The sequence below is a fragment of the Ipomoea nil genome, unplaced genomic scaffold (assembly GCF_001879475.1).
Source record: "Ipomoea nil cultivar Tokyo-kokei standard unplaced genomic scaffold, Asagao_1.1 scaffold1932, whole genome shotgun sequence".
In the NCBI taxonomy this organism is placed as follows: domain Eukaryota; kingdom Viridiplantae; phylum Streptophyta; class Magnoliopsida; order Solanales; family Convolvulaceae; genus Ipomoea; species Ipomoea nil.
This window is the reverse complement of record NW_017618360.1, coordinates 2481291-2499172: the sequence shown is the minus strand read 5'-3', so window position 1 is coordinate 2499172 and position 17882 is coordinate 2481291. Positions and strand designations below refer to the sequence as shown.

The window sequence follows — 17882 nt, the reverse complement described above, 5'->3', positions numbered from 1 at the left end:
TGCTAATCAAACTTGCTAACCCACTAAGGGGGTGTTTGGTTGGATGGAAAACATTTTCCATGGAAAATGTTTTCCTAAAAGTGAAGGAAAATGATGTTTTATGTTGTTTGGTTGGATGGAAAACATTTTCCATTGGAAAAAATTTTCCTTAAGAACAAGGAAAACAAATTCCTAGCTTATGCTAGGTATTTTGTTTTCCATGGAAAACCTTTTCCATTGAAAACTAATATAACATTTTACCTTCACCATTCTTTATTAATTACTCTTATTATTATTATACTATTATTGTTGTGTAGGGTTATATTTGTCATTATACTCATTATTCCTTACCATTTCAAACTCAACCAAACAATGGAATTCATATTCCCACTAATTTCTTTTCCACCAACCAAACAATGGAATCTGTTTTCTTGGAATTTATTTTCCATGAAATTCTAATTCCATTTCCCTTAAAATATTTTTCAGCGAACCAAACGAGCTGTAATAACTACTCTGAATTAGCTAAGTTAATTTGCTATAAGATATCAGCTAACAACTACGGAGTATTTGCCAAATACCCCAAATATGTTTTGGGCTGGTGTTGAAAATGATTGTATGGTTGAGCACGTGGTCCATCGGGCTTTCGTTGGTTTGCTTATTATCAACAATACCACCCACGTGTCTTTAATGATTCGAATTAGTTCCAAATGGAAATGAGTAATCCACACTTTCTTCTGGCGTAATCCAAGCTGAAAAGGCGGAAAGCAAGGCCCCCCACTCCCCACGACCCCAGACCACCAACTCATTTATTAAGCATGAGTTGCTCTCAATAAGGCTACCCGCATATCCTTACCTTTACAAGTGTATTTCACTTTTTTAAAAATGAATTTTACATCCATATCATCAAATTTGAAATTATTTAATTTTTTTTTTATATTCTTGTAATACTCTCTCACTTTTAAAAATAAACACAGCTTTATATTACAATAATAAATTAAAAATAGTGGAATTTTCAACCCACCGTGGCAGGTCTACCAATCTATTAACTCGCAAATGTTAGAATAAATATAAGCCATAGTGCTTCAATATATGAGAGATAGAGCGGCCTAGTGGGTTAAAACGCGTGTGCCATGGTAGAGGTCCTAGGTTCGACAGGACCTGCATCGCCCCGCTAGTGGTTCTACTCCCAACAACTTCTTCTTTCTCTTCCTTTGTGCTTTTTTGGCAACCATGCATGCTTGTTCCCTTAGCCCATCAAAACTAAGCCAATTAACCTCCTTCATTCATCACTCACTTGGACTAAGACTTTTTCAATAAAATGGACATCGAGATCCCATGACCCTATCACATGTAAAATTATTCTTCTTTCATCATTCGCACTACATGAACTTATACCGAAGTTAGTATGTTATGTGTAATTAATAAAAGGCATAAGGTTCAAATAGGTCATCCAACTGCACACCAACATGCAATTAGGCCACCCAACTCAAAAAATCTACAATTAGGTCCTTAAACTACACAAATTCATACAATTTCATAAAAAATGACTTGTTTACCTATTGATACGTTGACGTGTCGGTTATCAAATTAAAAAAATAATTTTTTAACTTTTATTTTAATAATTTTAAATAATAAATTATTTTAAAATTAAAAAAAAAAAACAATATGCCGGATCCCCTTCGTTTTCATCCAGCCACGGAGACGAAGGGGACCCCTTCGTCTCTGGCCAGCCATGGAGACGAAGGGTTCTCCATGGCTGACCGGAGACGAAGCCTCCGGCGAATTGTTTTTTTTTTTAAAAAAAATTTAAAATAATTTATTATTTAAAATTATTAAAACAAAAGTTTAAAAATTATTTTTAATTCTGAAACCGGCACAACAGGTAAACAAGTCATTTTTGGTGAAATCGCATTAATTTGCGTAGTTCAGGGACTTAGTTATAGTTTTTTTGAGTTCGATGACCTAATTGCATTTTTGTGTGTTGTTTTTTTTTTTTTTTTTTACAAAAGAATGGATACTCATACAAACTATGCGTACAACAAGGCTCAAAACCTAAACCTCTCACATAGGAGAGCAATCTAATACCAGTGGACCACAAGCCACTCAATATTTTTGTGTGTAGTTGGATGATCTATTTGACCTTTATTCCTTAATAAAAGGTGGGTCAAAATAGCGATTTTTTCTTATAGTATAAGTCTTAATACGTGTGCAAAGTTTATTATTTATGCCGACAATTACGTTACATCTTACTTGTTAATGTTAATCCCTCTTCATTCTAGAAGTTGAACAAATAACTTCCGTTTATTTTCCTCTTTTGCCCCTAGCTTCATCATTACACCCATGATTTTGTTCTCCAAAAAAAGAAAAAGAAAAGAGAGAAAGAAGAAACACATTTTGTTGAATACCTAGGACTGGATGGCAATCAAAATCAACATAGGCATGCATCCTTCCAACTTTTGGGATATCATTTTGGAAAATAGTGAAAAGAGAGGGTTAGGAAATTGAGGCGCGCCCATGATGCCCACTTCATTATCACCTTTAACTTATTCTACCTTTGCTCTCTTCTTTGTGGATCCATCATCCACTTTTTTACCATAAAAAAAGATTAAATATTTATGAAATACCACATCATAGTTATATCATATTATTAAGAGAGTAATATAATTCATCTCTTTAAATTTTTACTTCTTGTCATATGACACTATAAATTGATAGAATCAATTAATTTATAAACAACGAATGATTATAAGTCATATTAGAAGACGTACAAAAGATTATGAGTAAAACATATTTTCTTATAATCAATTCTATCTCTCTTTAACCAATTGATGTTCTTTCACATCCCTAAATATGCTTTTATAGTACAACAACCAAAAAAAAAAAGGAGAAAGGAAAAAGAAAAAGAGCCACACTAATGAAAAAGTTGTTAAAGACTTGGAAGGATCCAAGGCATCCAATTCTAGTCAACCCACTTTGGGCTTTCCTTTATTTTAAGTTTAATTTCTAATGTCAACAAAATGGAATCAATAGAGTTTAATGAATTGACGTCAATTTGGTGGGATAATATATTTGACCCAATCTTCACATATATACAAATGTTTACACATTATCATTTAAACAATTAGATAGCTAGGAATGATCTTATGGTCCAATGATACAAAATGACTCTTTTAAATAGAAGATCATGAGTTCGATCTTCAGTTGGGTGTACTTAAAAAAATACCTCATTTAATGCATATATTACGTTTCAATAATTTTACTAATTTAGAGGCTGAGAACTAACCGTTGTAACTCGTTACCAAAGTTGAAAGACTTGAATTAGTTAACAAACATGAAGTCGATTGATTTACTTATAATACACCAGCTTCCATGGTTTGTTGCATTTGATCTCTATTTCCCTGCGTTATTCTTTAATTTACTTAATTTATATAGTAATTTCTTTAAAATATGATGTTTTTAGTAATACAATTTCTTTTAAAATGACCAATTAAGTCAGTGGAAACCTGTGTCGTTATCAATCAGTCACAACACTAAAATACAAAAGCGTTATTCGTTTTTAGCAGAAATAATTATAAGAACACGCCCAGTCTTCAACTATTCCCATTATTCTTTTGTTTTGACACAAGTTGTCTACCTTTTTTGTTCTGATCTGCATATATGCTGCTCATTCCATGTTTTTCCACAACTACAAATTCAACATATATGACATGTTGGATGGAGAAATCGTTTGATATAACATGTTATTTTGATGAGAACTGATTGTATTATATTTTCTGAACCCTTAATTACAATGAGATCAGATGATGTGAATATATAGAATAGAGAGTCACAGTGTGACAATGATAAGAAGTAGAGAGTCACAGTGTGACAAGGATAAGAAGTTCTAAACAGACTCATATACATAGAGTCCTAATACTCCCCCTCAAGCACAGTGTATACTAGTAACCTGTAGCTTGTCCCTTAAGGAAGAAAATCTAGGTCCAGGCAGAGCTTTGGTGAAGATATCAGCAAGTTGATCCTTTGTGGAGATGAAGTTGACTTGGATATCGCCCGAAGCTACTCGATCACGAACAAAATGATAATCAATCTCCACATGCTTGGTGCGCGCATGAAAGATTGGATTGGCACTCATATATGTAGCTCCTAGATTATCACACCATAATTTTGGAATGGAAATTTCCGGAATCTGTATCTCACGCAATAATGACATAATCCATAGAACTTCAGCACAAACATCTGCAAGAGCTTTGTATTCAGCCTCAGTGGATGACCTGGCAACAGTTCTCTGTTTCTTGCAAACCCATGATATAAGATTGCTCCCCAAGAAAACAGCAAAACCACTCGTGGATTTTCGATCGTTAGGACAACCAGCCCAATCAGAATCAGAGAAAGCATGAATGTCTCTAGATGAACACCGTCGTATGCGTAAACCATGATCAACTGTTCCCTTAACATACCTGAGTACCCGTTTGAGCTGCTCCCAGTGTGATATGGTGGGGGCATGCATATGCTGGCATAACTGATTAACTGCAAAGGATAGGTCAGGTCGTGTGACAGTGAGATATTGCAGTGCTCCAGCTAGACTCCTGTACTGTGTGGGATCATCATATAGATCTGAATTGAAGGGGACAGTTTTCGAGACAGAGATAGGTGTAGAAAGTGGTTTGCATTCAGACATTCCAGCCCGTTTTAAAATATCATTCATATACCGTTGTTGAGATAAAATAATCCCATTGTCACTCTTAACTGTTTCAATACCCAGAAAAAAATTTGGTTCACCAAGATCTCTGATTTTGAATGTAGCAGACAGTTTGGACAAGAGCTGAGACATAATACCTTGATCACTTCCCATTACAAGAATGTCATCCACGTACACCAATAGATAAACCAAAGCAGAGTCTTTAGAGTAATAGAACAGAGAGACATTTGTCTTGGATGCTTGAAAGCCAACCGATAATAAGAACGTATGTAGTCGATTAAACCAAGCTCTGGGAGCTTGTTTTAACCCATACAGAGATCTTTTTAACAAACAAACATGATTCGGGAAGTTAGCATCAATATAATCAGGGGGTTGCTTCATATAAACTGTTTCAGCCAAATTACCATTCAGAAAAGCATTATGAACATCTAGCTGTTTGATAGACCACCCAGATGATAAAGCTAGAGATAGAAGGAGTCTTACAGTCGTAGGCTTTACCACTGGACTAAAAGTGTCGAAGAAGTCCTGACCTGGAACCTGATTAAAACCTTTCGCAACCAGCCTGGCTTTATGCCTTTCAATAGCACCATCAGCCTTTCTCTTCGTACGAAACACCCATTTACAGCCAATAATATTCATACCTGCAGTGGGTGGAACTAGAGACCATGTGTGGTTATGCAGGAGTCAGGAGAGCATTGAATTCTTGGTCCATGGCTTCACGCCACTCAGGATATTTGACAGCTTGAGAGTAACATGTGGGTTCCGTGGGATGCACTTGAGCTGCTAGAGCAAAAAGAGGAGCATCTGCGTTGCTGCGAGTGGCCATAGACTGAGTACGGACATTGGGCCTGATGGACCGCCCACGTGGACGGCCTCGCCGGCGAGCAACAGGCTCTACAGGATCACCCGACGAGGCAGCCTGTCCAGGATCCACGGCTGGTTCGAATGAAGCAGGTGGCGGCGGTTCTGGCAGCTCATCATTGGACACGGCAGGAATAGGTGTGCTGTGACTGAGAACAGATTCCGCCCAAGGTCCAGAAAACGGAGTAGATAGATCCTGCAAAGAAGTTTTAGTAGCAAAGGGCAAAACTTCTTCATCAAATCTAACATGCCTGCATGTGTAAATCTTATTAGTATGTAAGTCCATGCATCTGTACCCCCTAAAGGACTCAGGATAACCTAGGAAGACACATGGAGAAGACCTGTATGACATTTTATGACGATTATATGGTCGAAGATGAGGGTAGCATAAACACCCAAAGACACGAAGAAAAAGATAGGAATGAGGGGATTTATGTAACAGGAGATGAGGACTGGAGTTATTTAATACAGAAGATGGCATTCTGTTAAATTAAATAGACCTAGCAGTCTCAAAGGCAAAATCCCAAAATTTTAAAGGAACAGAGGCATGAGCTAGAAGAGCCAGACCAGTTTCAACAATGTGACGATGTTTTCGTTCAACACGACCATTTTGTTCATGTGTATAGGCACAGGATTGTCTATGTTGAATTCCTAATTGAACAAACAAAGAATGCAACTTTTTGTACTCAGCACCTAAATCAGACTGAATGGCCTTTATTTTGCAATTAAAAGACCGTTCAACAAGAGTACGAAATTTATCAAAGATGACATAAAGATCAGACTTTAATTTCATAGGAAAGAACCATGTATAACGGGAATAGTCATCCACAAACATCACAAAATAACGGAAGCCAGAAGTAGATAAAGTGGGCGCAGGACCCCAAATGTCTGTGTAAATAAGATCTAGGACTTGAGAACTAGAGGAAGCAACACGGGGGAGGGGAAAACGGGCAGATTTGCCTAATTGACACGCATTGCATAAAGAATTATGACAACGAATATTATCACGAGACCCACTAACCAAACAAGAACGAAGTATATGGCTAAGAACACGGTTATGAGGATGACCTAGACGATTGTGCCAAGTGGAAGCTGAGGCACGAGCGAAAATAAACACTGACGGAGACGAACTAGGTAATGAAAGTGTGTATAGTCCCCCCGAACTATTGCCCCGAAGAAGTATTTCCTTGGTATTGATATCTTTTACAACAAAAAAGGAGGGGTGAAACTCAAAAAAGACTTTATTATCGGATGCAAATTTCTGAACAGATAATAAAGAATTAGACAAACGCGGAACGTGAAGTATATCAGACAATGTAAATGATCTAGAAGGGGTATTAAAAGAGGCATGGCCAACATGACTAATAGATAAACCCATACCGTCACCGACACGTAAAGTGTCATTACCAGTGTACTTCTCCGATGTAGAAAGGGCAGCGATGTACGGAGTTGCATGATTTGTGGCTCCAGTGTCCGGAACCCAAGTATGAGAATTTGACGAGGTTTTAGCAACTAAACCATTCTGAAACACCAAATTAGCCTGAGAACCCGGAGCCCCTGAATATCGCCGAAAACAGTTGACTCCCGTGTGACCGAAACTTTTGCAAATTTGACACGGATTATTATAGCGCCAAAAACAATTGGCTCCTGTGTGACCAAAACGTTTACAAATTTGACACGGATCATCATAGCGCCAAAAACAATTGACTCCTGTGTGGCCGAAACCTTTACAGATTTGACACGGATCATCGAAGCCACGTTGCTGACCTCCACGGTAATTAAGGTTGCCATCGCAGCGCTGCATCTTCTTAATTTTATGAATCACAAAACCCTAGCTAACTGATACCAGATGAGAACTGATTGTATTATATTTTCTGAACTTTAATTACAATGAGATCATATGATGTGAATATATAGAATAGAGAGTCACAGTGTGACAATGATAAGAAGTAGAGAGTCACAGTGTGACAAGGATAAGAAGTTCTAAACAGACTCATATACATAGAGTCCTAATAATTTTGAATTAGTTCACGAATAACATAGCATGTTCGATAAATTATTAACGAGATAAAAATCTTTTGACTTAACATGTTATGTTGAACTCATTCTTAAATTAAGAAAAAAATTAATTTAACCGTCGAGAATTAAAATATATTATGTTAGGCGGAATTTATAGTGTTAGAACATTGGTCTAGTAGATGAGAAACCTCATTTAAGATTTGCTTCAATGGGTAGGGTGCATTTCAAAATTGACTTTAATTTTAACAACAACATGATAGACTTCTTGTGCGCACTAATGTATAATTTTATGTTGAGTCTCAATATTAATTCGGTTCAATTACCTTCTCGGTTTAGAGTGAATTCATGATATTCAAGATATAAAAAGAGAAATTTAGAAACTTGGATTATAAAAAAATATTAAATAGAAATTAATATGAGCCCGGTGTCTTTGACTGAAAAGGACCTCAAGTAGCAATACACATGAATGGAGTAAAATAAGAACAAATGGAAGGAAAAAAAAAAAAAATAGTGGCACACCCGGTCAATATAATATATATCTAATCGTATGGATAACTCAGTGGTTATAGGGGTGAAATTTAGAACAATAATAATCCTGAATCGAGTCTTATTAATCATAGAGAACTCTTCGTGCGCAGTAAGTATATATTTAATCTTTATATTTAACTAAGTTATCATGATTTATATCATCCCAAATATTTTGTCGGGCCCGAGGTTAATATATCTGAACAATAATACATATCTGAATATTAAAAAAAAAAAAAAAAAAAAAAAAAAAAAAAAGCTCAACGGCTTGAAAGAGAAGCAGGAGCAGACCCCCACCCCACCCACCCACCAGTGTAAGAGTACAACTCCACCGTCCGCAATAACAGCATTGGAAGAAGTAATAATCTTTAAGTTATACAGCCACTGATGCTTCGTTGTCTTTTGTTAGTCCCAATAATTTGATTATCGCCATGCCCTCACGTGATTTACCTTCTTCGCCGCCGCCGCTGGCGGCGGCGGCGGCCCACGCTCAGACCCACAGCCTGGTGGCGCCGCTTGCCGGAGGGATAGCAGCCGCCGCTTCCATCCTCCTCATTTTCACTTTCTGCTTCCGGAAGATTTCCCGCAAGCGGACGGTCCCTTCGCCAGATACAGAGTCAAAGCCGCCCCACCGATTCTCGTACGCCGCCCTGCGCCGCGCCACCTCTAACTTTAACCCCTCTCTCCGCCTCGGGCAAGGCGGGTTCGGGTCGGTCTATAGCGGCGCTCTCAAGATATCCGGTTCCCAATCCGATGTGGCTATCGCCGTCAAGGTCATGGATTCGGGTTCTCTCCAAGGCGAGCGAGAGTTCCAGAACGAGCTACTCTACGCCGGAAAAATTGACTCCAAGTACATCGTCTCCATCATCGGCTTCTCCTCCGATCAGCGGGGCCGCCGGATGCTGCTAGTCTACGAGCTCATGGCCAACGGGAGCTTGCAAGACTGTCTTTTGCATCGTAAGTGTAGCGAATTAAAGATATGGAAAAATAGGTTTTCAATTGCTCTTGATATAGCTAAAGGGCTTGAACATTTGCATCATTCTTGTGATCCTTCGGTGATCCACGGTGATATTAAGCCCAGTAATATACTGTTAGATGCTAATTTTAATGCCAAAATCGGGGATTTTGGTTTGGCCAGGTTGAAAACAGAGGATCATGTTGAAATTGAGGTGAGAAAGGAGGGTTCTTTAGGGAACGGGGTGGAGGATAATGGGTCAGTGATTGAGGAAACGGAGAGTGTGATCACGGCCAATGGGTTTGAAGAGTTTCATGGAGGATTGGAGCAATCCCCAGAAAGCTTTGTTCAGATTCAGGCCTCTCCTGAGACTGGGATGGGTGTGGATTTGTCTCCAGAGGCGCCTGTGGTTTCTCCAAGGACAGTGGCGGCCATGGCATCCCCATCCGAGGGATTAGAAAAGACGAGTGTTTCGGATGCAAATTTTGATAGGTTTAGTGTGGAGAGCAGTAAAGAGATGAGTGATAAGAAGGGCAGGATGATGATGAAGAAGAAGAGTGTTTCCAGGAATGATTGGTGGTGGAAACAAGATACTGGCGGGGGAGAGTCGGGGCCGGTGAAGGATTATGTAATGGAATGGATTGGAAATGAGATCAAGAAGGAGAGGCCAAGGAGTGAGTGGATAGGGCAGCCTTCGTCGAGTACTGGGGCGACTGCCAAAACAGAAAAGAAGAAACATAGAAAGCGGTTAGATTGGTGGGTTTCGTTGGACGATGAAAAAACTGCGAAAATGGAGAAGAGGAGACCAGCTAGAGAATGGTGGAAGGAGGAGTACTGTGAGGAGCTTCAGAGGAAGAAAAAGAAGAAGAAACAACAAGGGCAAAGCTCTGCAAGTGATGATTGTCAGAGCGAATACTGGCCAAGGGACGACGAAATGTATGGTGATAGGAAAAAGAAAAGGAGTAGGAGTAGGAGTAGCAAGAGTAGCATGGATTGGTGGTTGGATGGGATTAGCGGTGACCTATGGAAAGCTCGAAGAAATAGCTACGATTCTGCTAGCGGTGATATACCCAAGAGTGGCGGCATCAGTAGCACACCTAGTATGAGAGGCACCGTGTGTTATGCTGCCCCAGAATATGGTATTACCGGGGATCTATCCGAAAAGTGTGATGTTTATAGCTATGGAGTACTATTGTTAGTTCTCATTGCTGGGCGCCGACCACTTCAGGTAACAGGCTCACCAATGTCCGAATTCCAACGTGCCAATCTTCTTTCTTGGGCACGTCACCTTGCCCGAGTGGGAAAGCTTCTCGATCTCGTTGATCAGTCAATCGAGTCACTGAATAAAGAACAAGCCTTGCTATGCATCAAGGTGGCTCTGCTCTGTCTGCAGAAGTCTCCCGCCCGTCGCCCATCAATGAAAGAAGTAGTCGGGGTGCTTTCGGGGGAGTTAGAACCTCCCGAACTCCCAGTTGAACTTTCTCCATCGCCTCCCTCTCGCTTCGCATACAAGTCCCACAGGAAAGCTCGGTGAGTTTAGGTCTGGTAGTTTTCTATGAGTTGATACCAGATGTGTATGAGTAGAAATGTTTGTATACCATCTCTAATCTTTGTTGATGATTTATGTAAAGAACAAATATGACAAAAAAGATGAATTTTAACGTACTGATGTGGACATTTAGTTTCCTTCACATGCATGTGTTCTTGTCTATTACTCGAGTTTAACATTTTTTTCCCTCTAGCCGTAAAAGTTGTCATCTTTACTATATTCAAATGTTCAAAACATTGTTCATTTCCATAAATACAATAACATTTATAGCTTCACTACCCAATCCTGTTGTGTGAAAGTGATCTTAGAGTTCATCCGTGTGTGGATGTAACTTTAGAGCGAAGATAGGTCTCTTGCAATTTCAGTTGTATCATCCTTATGTTGCTTGTTCGAGGTCAATCAATAGAAGCCGTGCTATAAATTCTGGGCTTCCTCTATTTTGATGGTGAAGTGGGAAAAATAAATAAATGCTAAAGGTAATTTTATTTCAGTATAATCCGAATAGCTATGGCTCTGCATAACTGTTAACAGGAGTGACCGGAAGCTTCCCCGTGCTGCATTCTTGTGCCACTTTGTTAATGATGACTGGTCTGTTCTCATCTTCGATCCTGCTGTATATGCTTCACCGCTCCTTTTACCTGTTATACGGTACCTTTGTTCTTAAACAGATTAAATACTGTTTATTTTGAGGAATGAATGGATATATATTCACTTCAAGTTTCCTTCTTTGGATAGGATCACCCGCTGTTTTATGGTTGAAGGGGTGAAGAAAGTCGATGAAGTTTCAGACTCCTGGTTTACCCAAATTTCACGAAGTAAGTTCGTATTCCTGCTTTAAATTAACACTTGAAATACAGTTTACCTATCTTGCCCGTCTGCCCGTTTTCAGAGATATGGTTGTGATAGTGAATCTCGTGCTTGTTCCTTTTGTGGATATGAACCGAATCTTGATAGGTAGCTAGGCCCCAGAAGAGGTGTTTTCAGTAGGTTCTGTACATCTGTGCTTAATAGATCCATTATTCTAGTGCCCCAGCTTGACTTGAGTGATGTATTCTCTTTGAAAACGAGATTAGGGAGGGGTATAGTAGTCCAAATAGAGTACACTATTATGCATTTGTCCATATATGATCATATGCATGCCTGCAAATCTGCAATTCCTTTTTCTCCTGCATTTTGTTTCTTCCTTAAAAACGAGAAGCTGTCGATGATTGTTCCTGTCATTCATCCAATCATCCTATTACCTAGTTTTAACTGTCGGGTTTCAGCAGATTCAATCAAACACCACAAATATGGCGAAGAAATCCCAGATTTTCACGGCATCAAGGTAACTCTTTTTAACCTTTGATGATCTGATCTACTACTTTCTTGATATGAATTGACACTATCAAAACTATCCCTGTAGACACAATTGACCACACGTGATGATAACGTTGTGGGGAAATGGAAATTTGATAGAAGAGGTGGAAGAGTTTTGGTCCCTTGTGACTTGTGAGTGGGATTTTGATTGAGCTTTTTGTGGGCAATATTCGAACAACAAATGCTTGAAGACAAGTAGATGACGGTGGATTAACGTCACGTCTAATCATTATGTTGATGGCACAGTATGACACGTGCTGCAACTGTAGCTCCAATAATAGCATAAAACATCAAAACCCAGAGAAGAGAAAAGCGGGGTTTGCATATCATCGCAGGATAGATGGAGCTGAGGATGTGATGCATCTATATATCTTGGTTCAATTATATTATGTCTAGCTAATGTCGTGATTGTCAACGTTTTCACCTAATATCTTTAAGGATGTGGGGTTGGGAAAGAAGGTTCATGTCATATCGGATACATTTGCATGTGCAATTGTGCATGTCTTGCCACTGCACTTTGGTTTACGTTTGACACATATGTTGTTAGAGTTTTAATCATTGTATTTTTATTTTTATTTTTGTGACGAGAGAAATTCGCAACTATTACCTTTCTCTCAACTACTATTTGAATGACTGATGTATGCACTATGTAATATTATCTTGTAACTTTAGTCAATAAATGATTCTAAAGCGATAAACTAATTAACTTAGTTTGTTCGTAGCTGATTGATTTAAACTTAGAAACTTTTGCTGGTGATAGGGTATATCTCTCACCCGTACGTCCATAGACATGTTTAGTATGTATGTCATAGGTCGTTTCCCGAGCTGGCCTGACCCCATTAGGATAAAACCCGACCCGAGTATGTTTATATGCTTGCCCCTCTGAGTTGGTTGTTGCTATGCTTTTGTCCTACGGTCAGAACTAATTTCCTAGCCCACATGCTCGGGTCGAGTTTACCAACTACATACGGTGTTCCCAGCATCAAAGGACAAACTCCATGATATCACTTTACCTGATCACCTTGTGATAGCACAAAAATCAGGAATCTCCAGGCACACAGATCTATTGAGAGCGCCTTCGGCCACACTTGTGCATGTGAGACACGTGGTTAACATGCATGCCGAGCTCCCGGCATGTGCTCCCCCAGTAAGATATAAGGCACATTAAATGCCTTGAGGGAGGACTTTTGGAACTTTCTCATGAGGAATCTACATAAGCTCGGGAATCTCTGAGCCTGCATACCTACATACATTAGCGTACTGGGTACTTGTATACACTAGCGTGTTTACCACATCAACTGGTAGTTGAACTTTGAATATTGTGATTACAAAGTCAATATTTAAATATGATTGTTTTTTTTTTTTTTTTTGGTCTCATTTTATGTATTGTTTTTGCTATTCATTAATCAAATCAAATTTTTATGTTTCGTTTTTTTTTAATACATTTTTAATTTTTTTTTTTGTGTTTAATAATATTTTCAGTATAATTTTTAAATATATAAATTTTATATATTAACACAAGATTAAATGTTAACGGAGAGCGTATAATTTATTTATTTGTCGTATCAAATAAAAATAATAATTTGATATACTGCATAATTTTGTTTTTTTCCCTGGTTCTTTGATTTTTATTTTGGTGACATATATGTTGGGTTTATGAAATAGATTAATAATAAAATGAATGTATTCCTTTATTTAATTGGGCTTTGTATTTTTGAAAATAAGTTATTCCCATGATAAGAAAAATAGTCTTTTTGAGGAGGTCTAGAATTAGCTATTTCTAAATATATAATTATTTTTAAACAATATAATACATATGTATAAACAAATCTAGAAATTCATAAAGGGCAAGATCAATGTGGAGATGAAATATATGGATTTGTTGTCCCAAGCATATCCCCCACCTGCCGCCAGGATTGCGGCAACGTAGTTAATGAGTTAAGTATGGTGCATGAATATATCTCACTCCGCAAATTAAATATAATATACCCAAAATTAAGAAGTTTATTTAATATATACTTTGAGAATTTAGATAATAACGGTGTGTTTTACTTGTCACGAATTTAAATAAAGATGATGATTTTTTTTTTTAACACAGTATAAAAATTGACACACTATAATTTAAACTTTAATAACAAACCTCATTAGAGAATTGGGTAGACCATAATGTTAGCCAACAAAATATTGAACTTCTTTCACAAAAATGCATGAAGTAAAGAGATGATATTTATACATACATAATTAGGTCCTATTTGGTAAAATAGTTAGTCTATCAGTCAATTTTGGCTTATTTGACTACTATTAATTGTTTAATTTGGTTAAAAAAATCAATACAAGTTTTTGGTTAATTAGCTTTTTGTAACCTCAAAATGCTAAAATTTAAAAAGCTGCTCAAAATAACTTTTTCAATTAACTTTTTGAGAAAAGAAATTATACCAAACAACTATTAGCTAACAACTAATTCACCAAACAACTTTCTACAATCAGCTAATGTTATCAACTAATTATACCCTCTAATTAATCTAATCAACTAATCGCCATTTACCAAACAGAGTTTTAACGGGTTAAAATTAAGTCAATATAAGCTAAACTCATAAAAATATCAACTAATAACTAGCTATTGCCTTGAAGTGGAAGAAAAGAGATATTATAATAAAAACTAACTTTCGGATTAATGGTGTTCGTATCATCGTATGTTTATCTTAATTTGTCTCTTAGTAATTCTTATTGGGACCTAGTTACCATTTGAAAAACTGTAAAACCACTGAATGACTAGAGACCGATGATCTAACCTTATGAATGACACTCACAACCTGCAAGTAATTAAACGACTTTAGAAACACCAGACAACTAAATATGTCAAAATTTACCAAATTAATCCATCAAAATATGAATAATATCTCTAACAATATCGATAACAATGCAATTCATTCTTAATAAGCAATTTGTGAGGTCAATATTTAGACATAATATCAATGTTGCAAAAAACGTTAGGCGCCAAGGGGACGCCTAGCGCCTAGGGCGTCAATTTTTTATTTTTTATTTTATTTTTTAATTTTTTTTAATTAAAAATAAAATTAAAAATTAAAAATTTAGTAATAAAAATAAGATTTCCATAGTTATTTCTTACAAACTATTTACGTAAGTGGTTGTAAAAGTGTTCAAAAGATTGTTTAAACCATCTAAATACATAAAAAAAAAAAACTAAAATTAAGAGTAAAAGAAGCATTTTTTTGAAAAAATACGCGATTTGAAAAAAAAAATGTCCAAAATGAACAACCGAGTCAAAAGTTATGCCTTCCTGAACTTTTTCCACTTTACAACGCAAAAAAAAAAAAAAAAAAAAAAAATTCTACGCCAGTTCAGCCGGCTAGCCGGCCGGCCGCGAAGGAGGCCGATTCCGACCTTCTTCGCGGCGGCGGCCGGGCGCCTAGCGCCTAGGCGCCGATTTTTGTAACCATGCATAATATAATAATATAATATTATATTGGAACTATGTCCATCAATCATATGATTTGGTAAAATTACAGCCAATACCAATGAAGCTTGGCCTGCCAACGGCTCCAAACCAATATCGTTTCTTTATCTTTTTTTCTTTAAAGATTTTATCCTTCAATAATGGTGTTGCTTTGATGTGTTCCCACTTTTTTTTTTTTTTTTTTTTTTTTTTTTTTTTTTTTTTTAACTCTGTCTCCAATCTCACTCTGCCGACCTAATCTTGAGAAAAACTTTAGAGAGATAAAAGAAGGGAGTTGTAGTTTATTGACTATGTATCTATTTCATATGTGAACCATTGCTATCCTGTGAACTTGTGAACTCCCTCGCACGGTTAAGATGTGAGATTGGATGGCCAAGATATGAGGAGGGGTACAATGATGCATCCGGTGCAATTGTGCAGTGGTAGAGTGATATAGTGCATTGGTGTAATACTGTAATGATGTATATTTACCATGGTCGCAGTAGGCGCTAGGCGCTAGTTGGGCGCCCGGACAGTGTCTAGCACCTAGGCAGCCAAGACGGCGCTAGGCAGGCACAAAAAAACAGTAGCAGACTTACAGTTTGATAATTTTAATGAGACTGTTTTCAACATTCAATCAAATAACACATCCAAATAAATGAAATAATAATAATTTATAAGTCATAACATGAAAACAATATTAAAAATTAAAAATACTCAAATACAAATATTTCAATCATCCAAAGATTCAAAGTATCAAACTAGTCTACTGATGTATATATGTCATATTATATATATGTATGTATATATATATGCGCGCGCACACACACACACACACACATAGTTGATCGGGTTAACTCGATCGAAATGGACGAGTTAACTCGGCTAAGTTAGATGCTAGGCGGCCAAGTCGGTCGACTGGCCAGTCACCTAGACGGACGCCTAGGGGGGAAATCGCCACGGTCTAGAGGCGCCTAGACTGATTTTTACAACAGTAATATTTACCAGATCAAAATCATTATAAATCACAACCCACAAGATTGAGCAAGATCAACGGTGCATAATATATGGTACACAGGTTCACATGATAAAATTGGTTTACATTTGAAACTAAAACTATTGATTATAATATAAATAAATAAATATATAAACTACACATTGCATAATAGGTAAATTTTTATTTCAAACTCCATGATTTGTTCACACCAATTTTTAAAATAATTAAATTTTAATATAAATTATTATATGCTAACATCTTATAGTGAATACGAATGAGATAATTCAACATGTGCTTGACTTATATAAAAATATATAATCAATTTGGACATCTTAAAATATTGTTCAGTCAATTCTTCTACAATTATTGAATTGTTTTTGTCAATTATTTGTTTTCACAACATGTCCAAACGATCATTTAATTAAACTAATACTCATTTTCCTTATCAATTGATTTACTTTTAGGGATGGGAGATAATATTCACACAAGTTTAATGTCTTTGCATGCATAATGTTTTATATTTATTGACTATTAATGATTATTATTTAATTATATACTAATTGAATAAAATATGACAAACAAGTCACAATTTAAGATTTTTCAACTTTTTAAAATATCATCTAAAAAATAGCTGAAAAAAATAAAAATAAAAAACTCAATTTTTAGAAAAAACAAACAACATGGTTTTTGCATGGCATAAAAGCTTCACCATGCGGTGGTAGATCCGACAACCATGGTTATTATTAATAATATTTTTTAAAATTTGTTTCAAACAACTACCGTAAATGTCAAGTGTTGACAAACTTGCTGATTATTTTTCAATCATCAGACAAACTGATCGGTAATATCAATATATCAACCACTTTGATGGCTAATCAATAATATCGAGAAGTAATTTATCATATGCCAAAAGTAGTAGTTAAAATGGTGTTTCAAACTAGAGACATTCACAGTAATGTGGTTATAGTGACATATAACTAAATAGATGATAGATGCATGATTCTGTTTTCAATTTAGAAAATAATTTTTAAGAGTATTCCAGTTTTCTAGAAACTGAAAAATTATTTTCAGTTTTCAAAATGGAAAACTGTGCTAGTAAATATGTTTTCTGTTTTCTATTTTCTATTTTCTAGTTTCTATAAATTTTCAGAAATTTCCAATTAGTAAACGGCCTCAATGTCTAAGCACTTCCCCCTACTTTATCTGTACAAATAGAATAACCCATTTATACAGAAAGGTAAAGGGCCTCGATGATCATCGACCATAGAAATGAAGCGTGAATCCTTACCAACTCAATCTTGTTGCCCCTGGCAATAGGCATGCTTGAACCATTTCACGAAGTATGTATCCGATAGTCCAAAGTCTCGATAGTTAGCTCTCGACCTTCCGGTCGAAAAACAACGTGGATGAAGGCGTGTAGGTGCACTATTCCGCGGTGGGGATTGTAACTTTCCATAAAATTCTCATCTGTCACTCAACAAAGCA

At 36.7% G+C, this 17882-nt stretch overlaps 1 protein-coding gene and 1 long non-coding RNA gene across 2 annotated transcripts; both read left to right on the top strand.

Moving 5' to 3' along the window:
* Positions 1-8323: 8323 nt before the first annotated feature.
* LOC109146537 (receptor-like serine/threonine-protein kinase At4g25390) lies at positions 8324-10729 on the top strand. Its single transcript, XM_019294202.1, has one exon. The coding sequence runs from the start codon at positions 8515-8517 to the stop codon at positions 10570-10572; it is 2058 nt and encodes a 685-aa protein (XP_019149747.1). The 5' UTR covers positions 8324-8514; the 3' UTR covers positions 10573-10729.
* A 684-nt stretch (positions 10730-11413) lies between these two features.
* Positions 11414-12660, top strand: LOC109146538. The gene is made up of 2 exons (XR_002048462.1): positions 11414-11911; positions 11990-12660. It is a non-coding gene; the product is annotated as an uncharacterized LOC109146538 (long non-coding RNA).
* The last annotated feature ends 5222 nt before the right edge of the window (positions 12661-17882 follow it).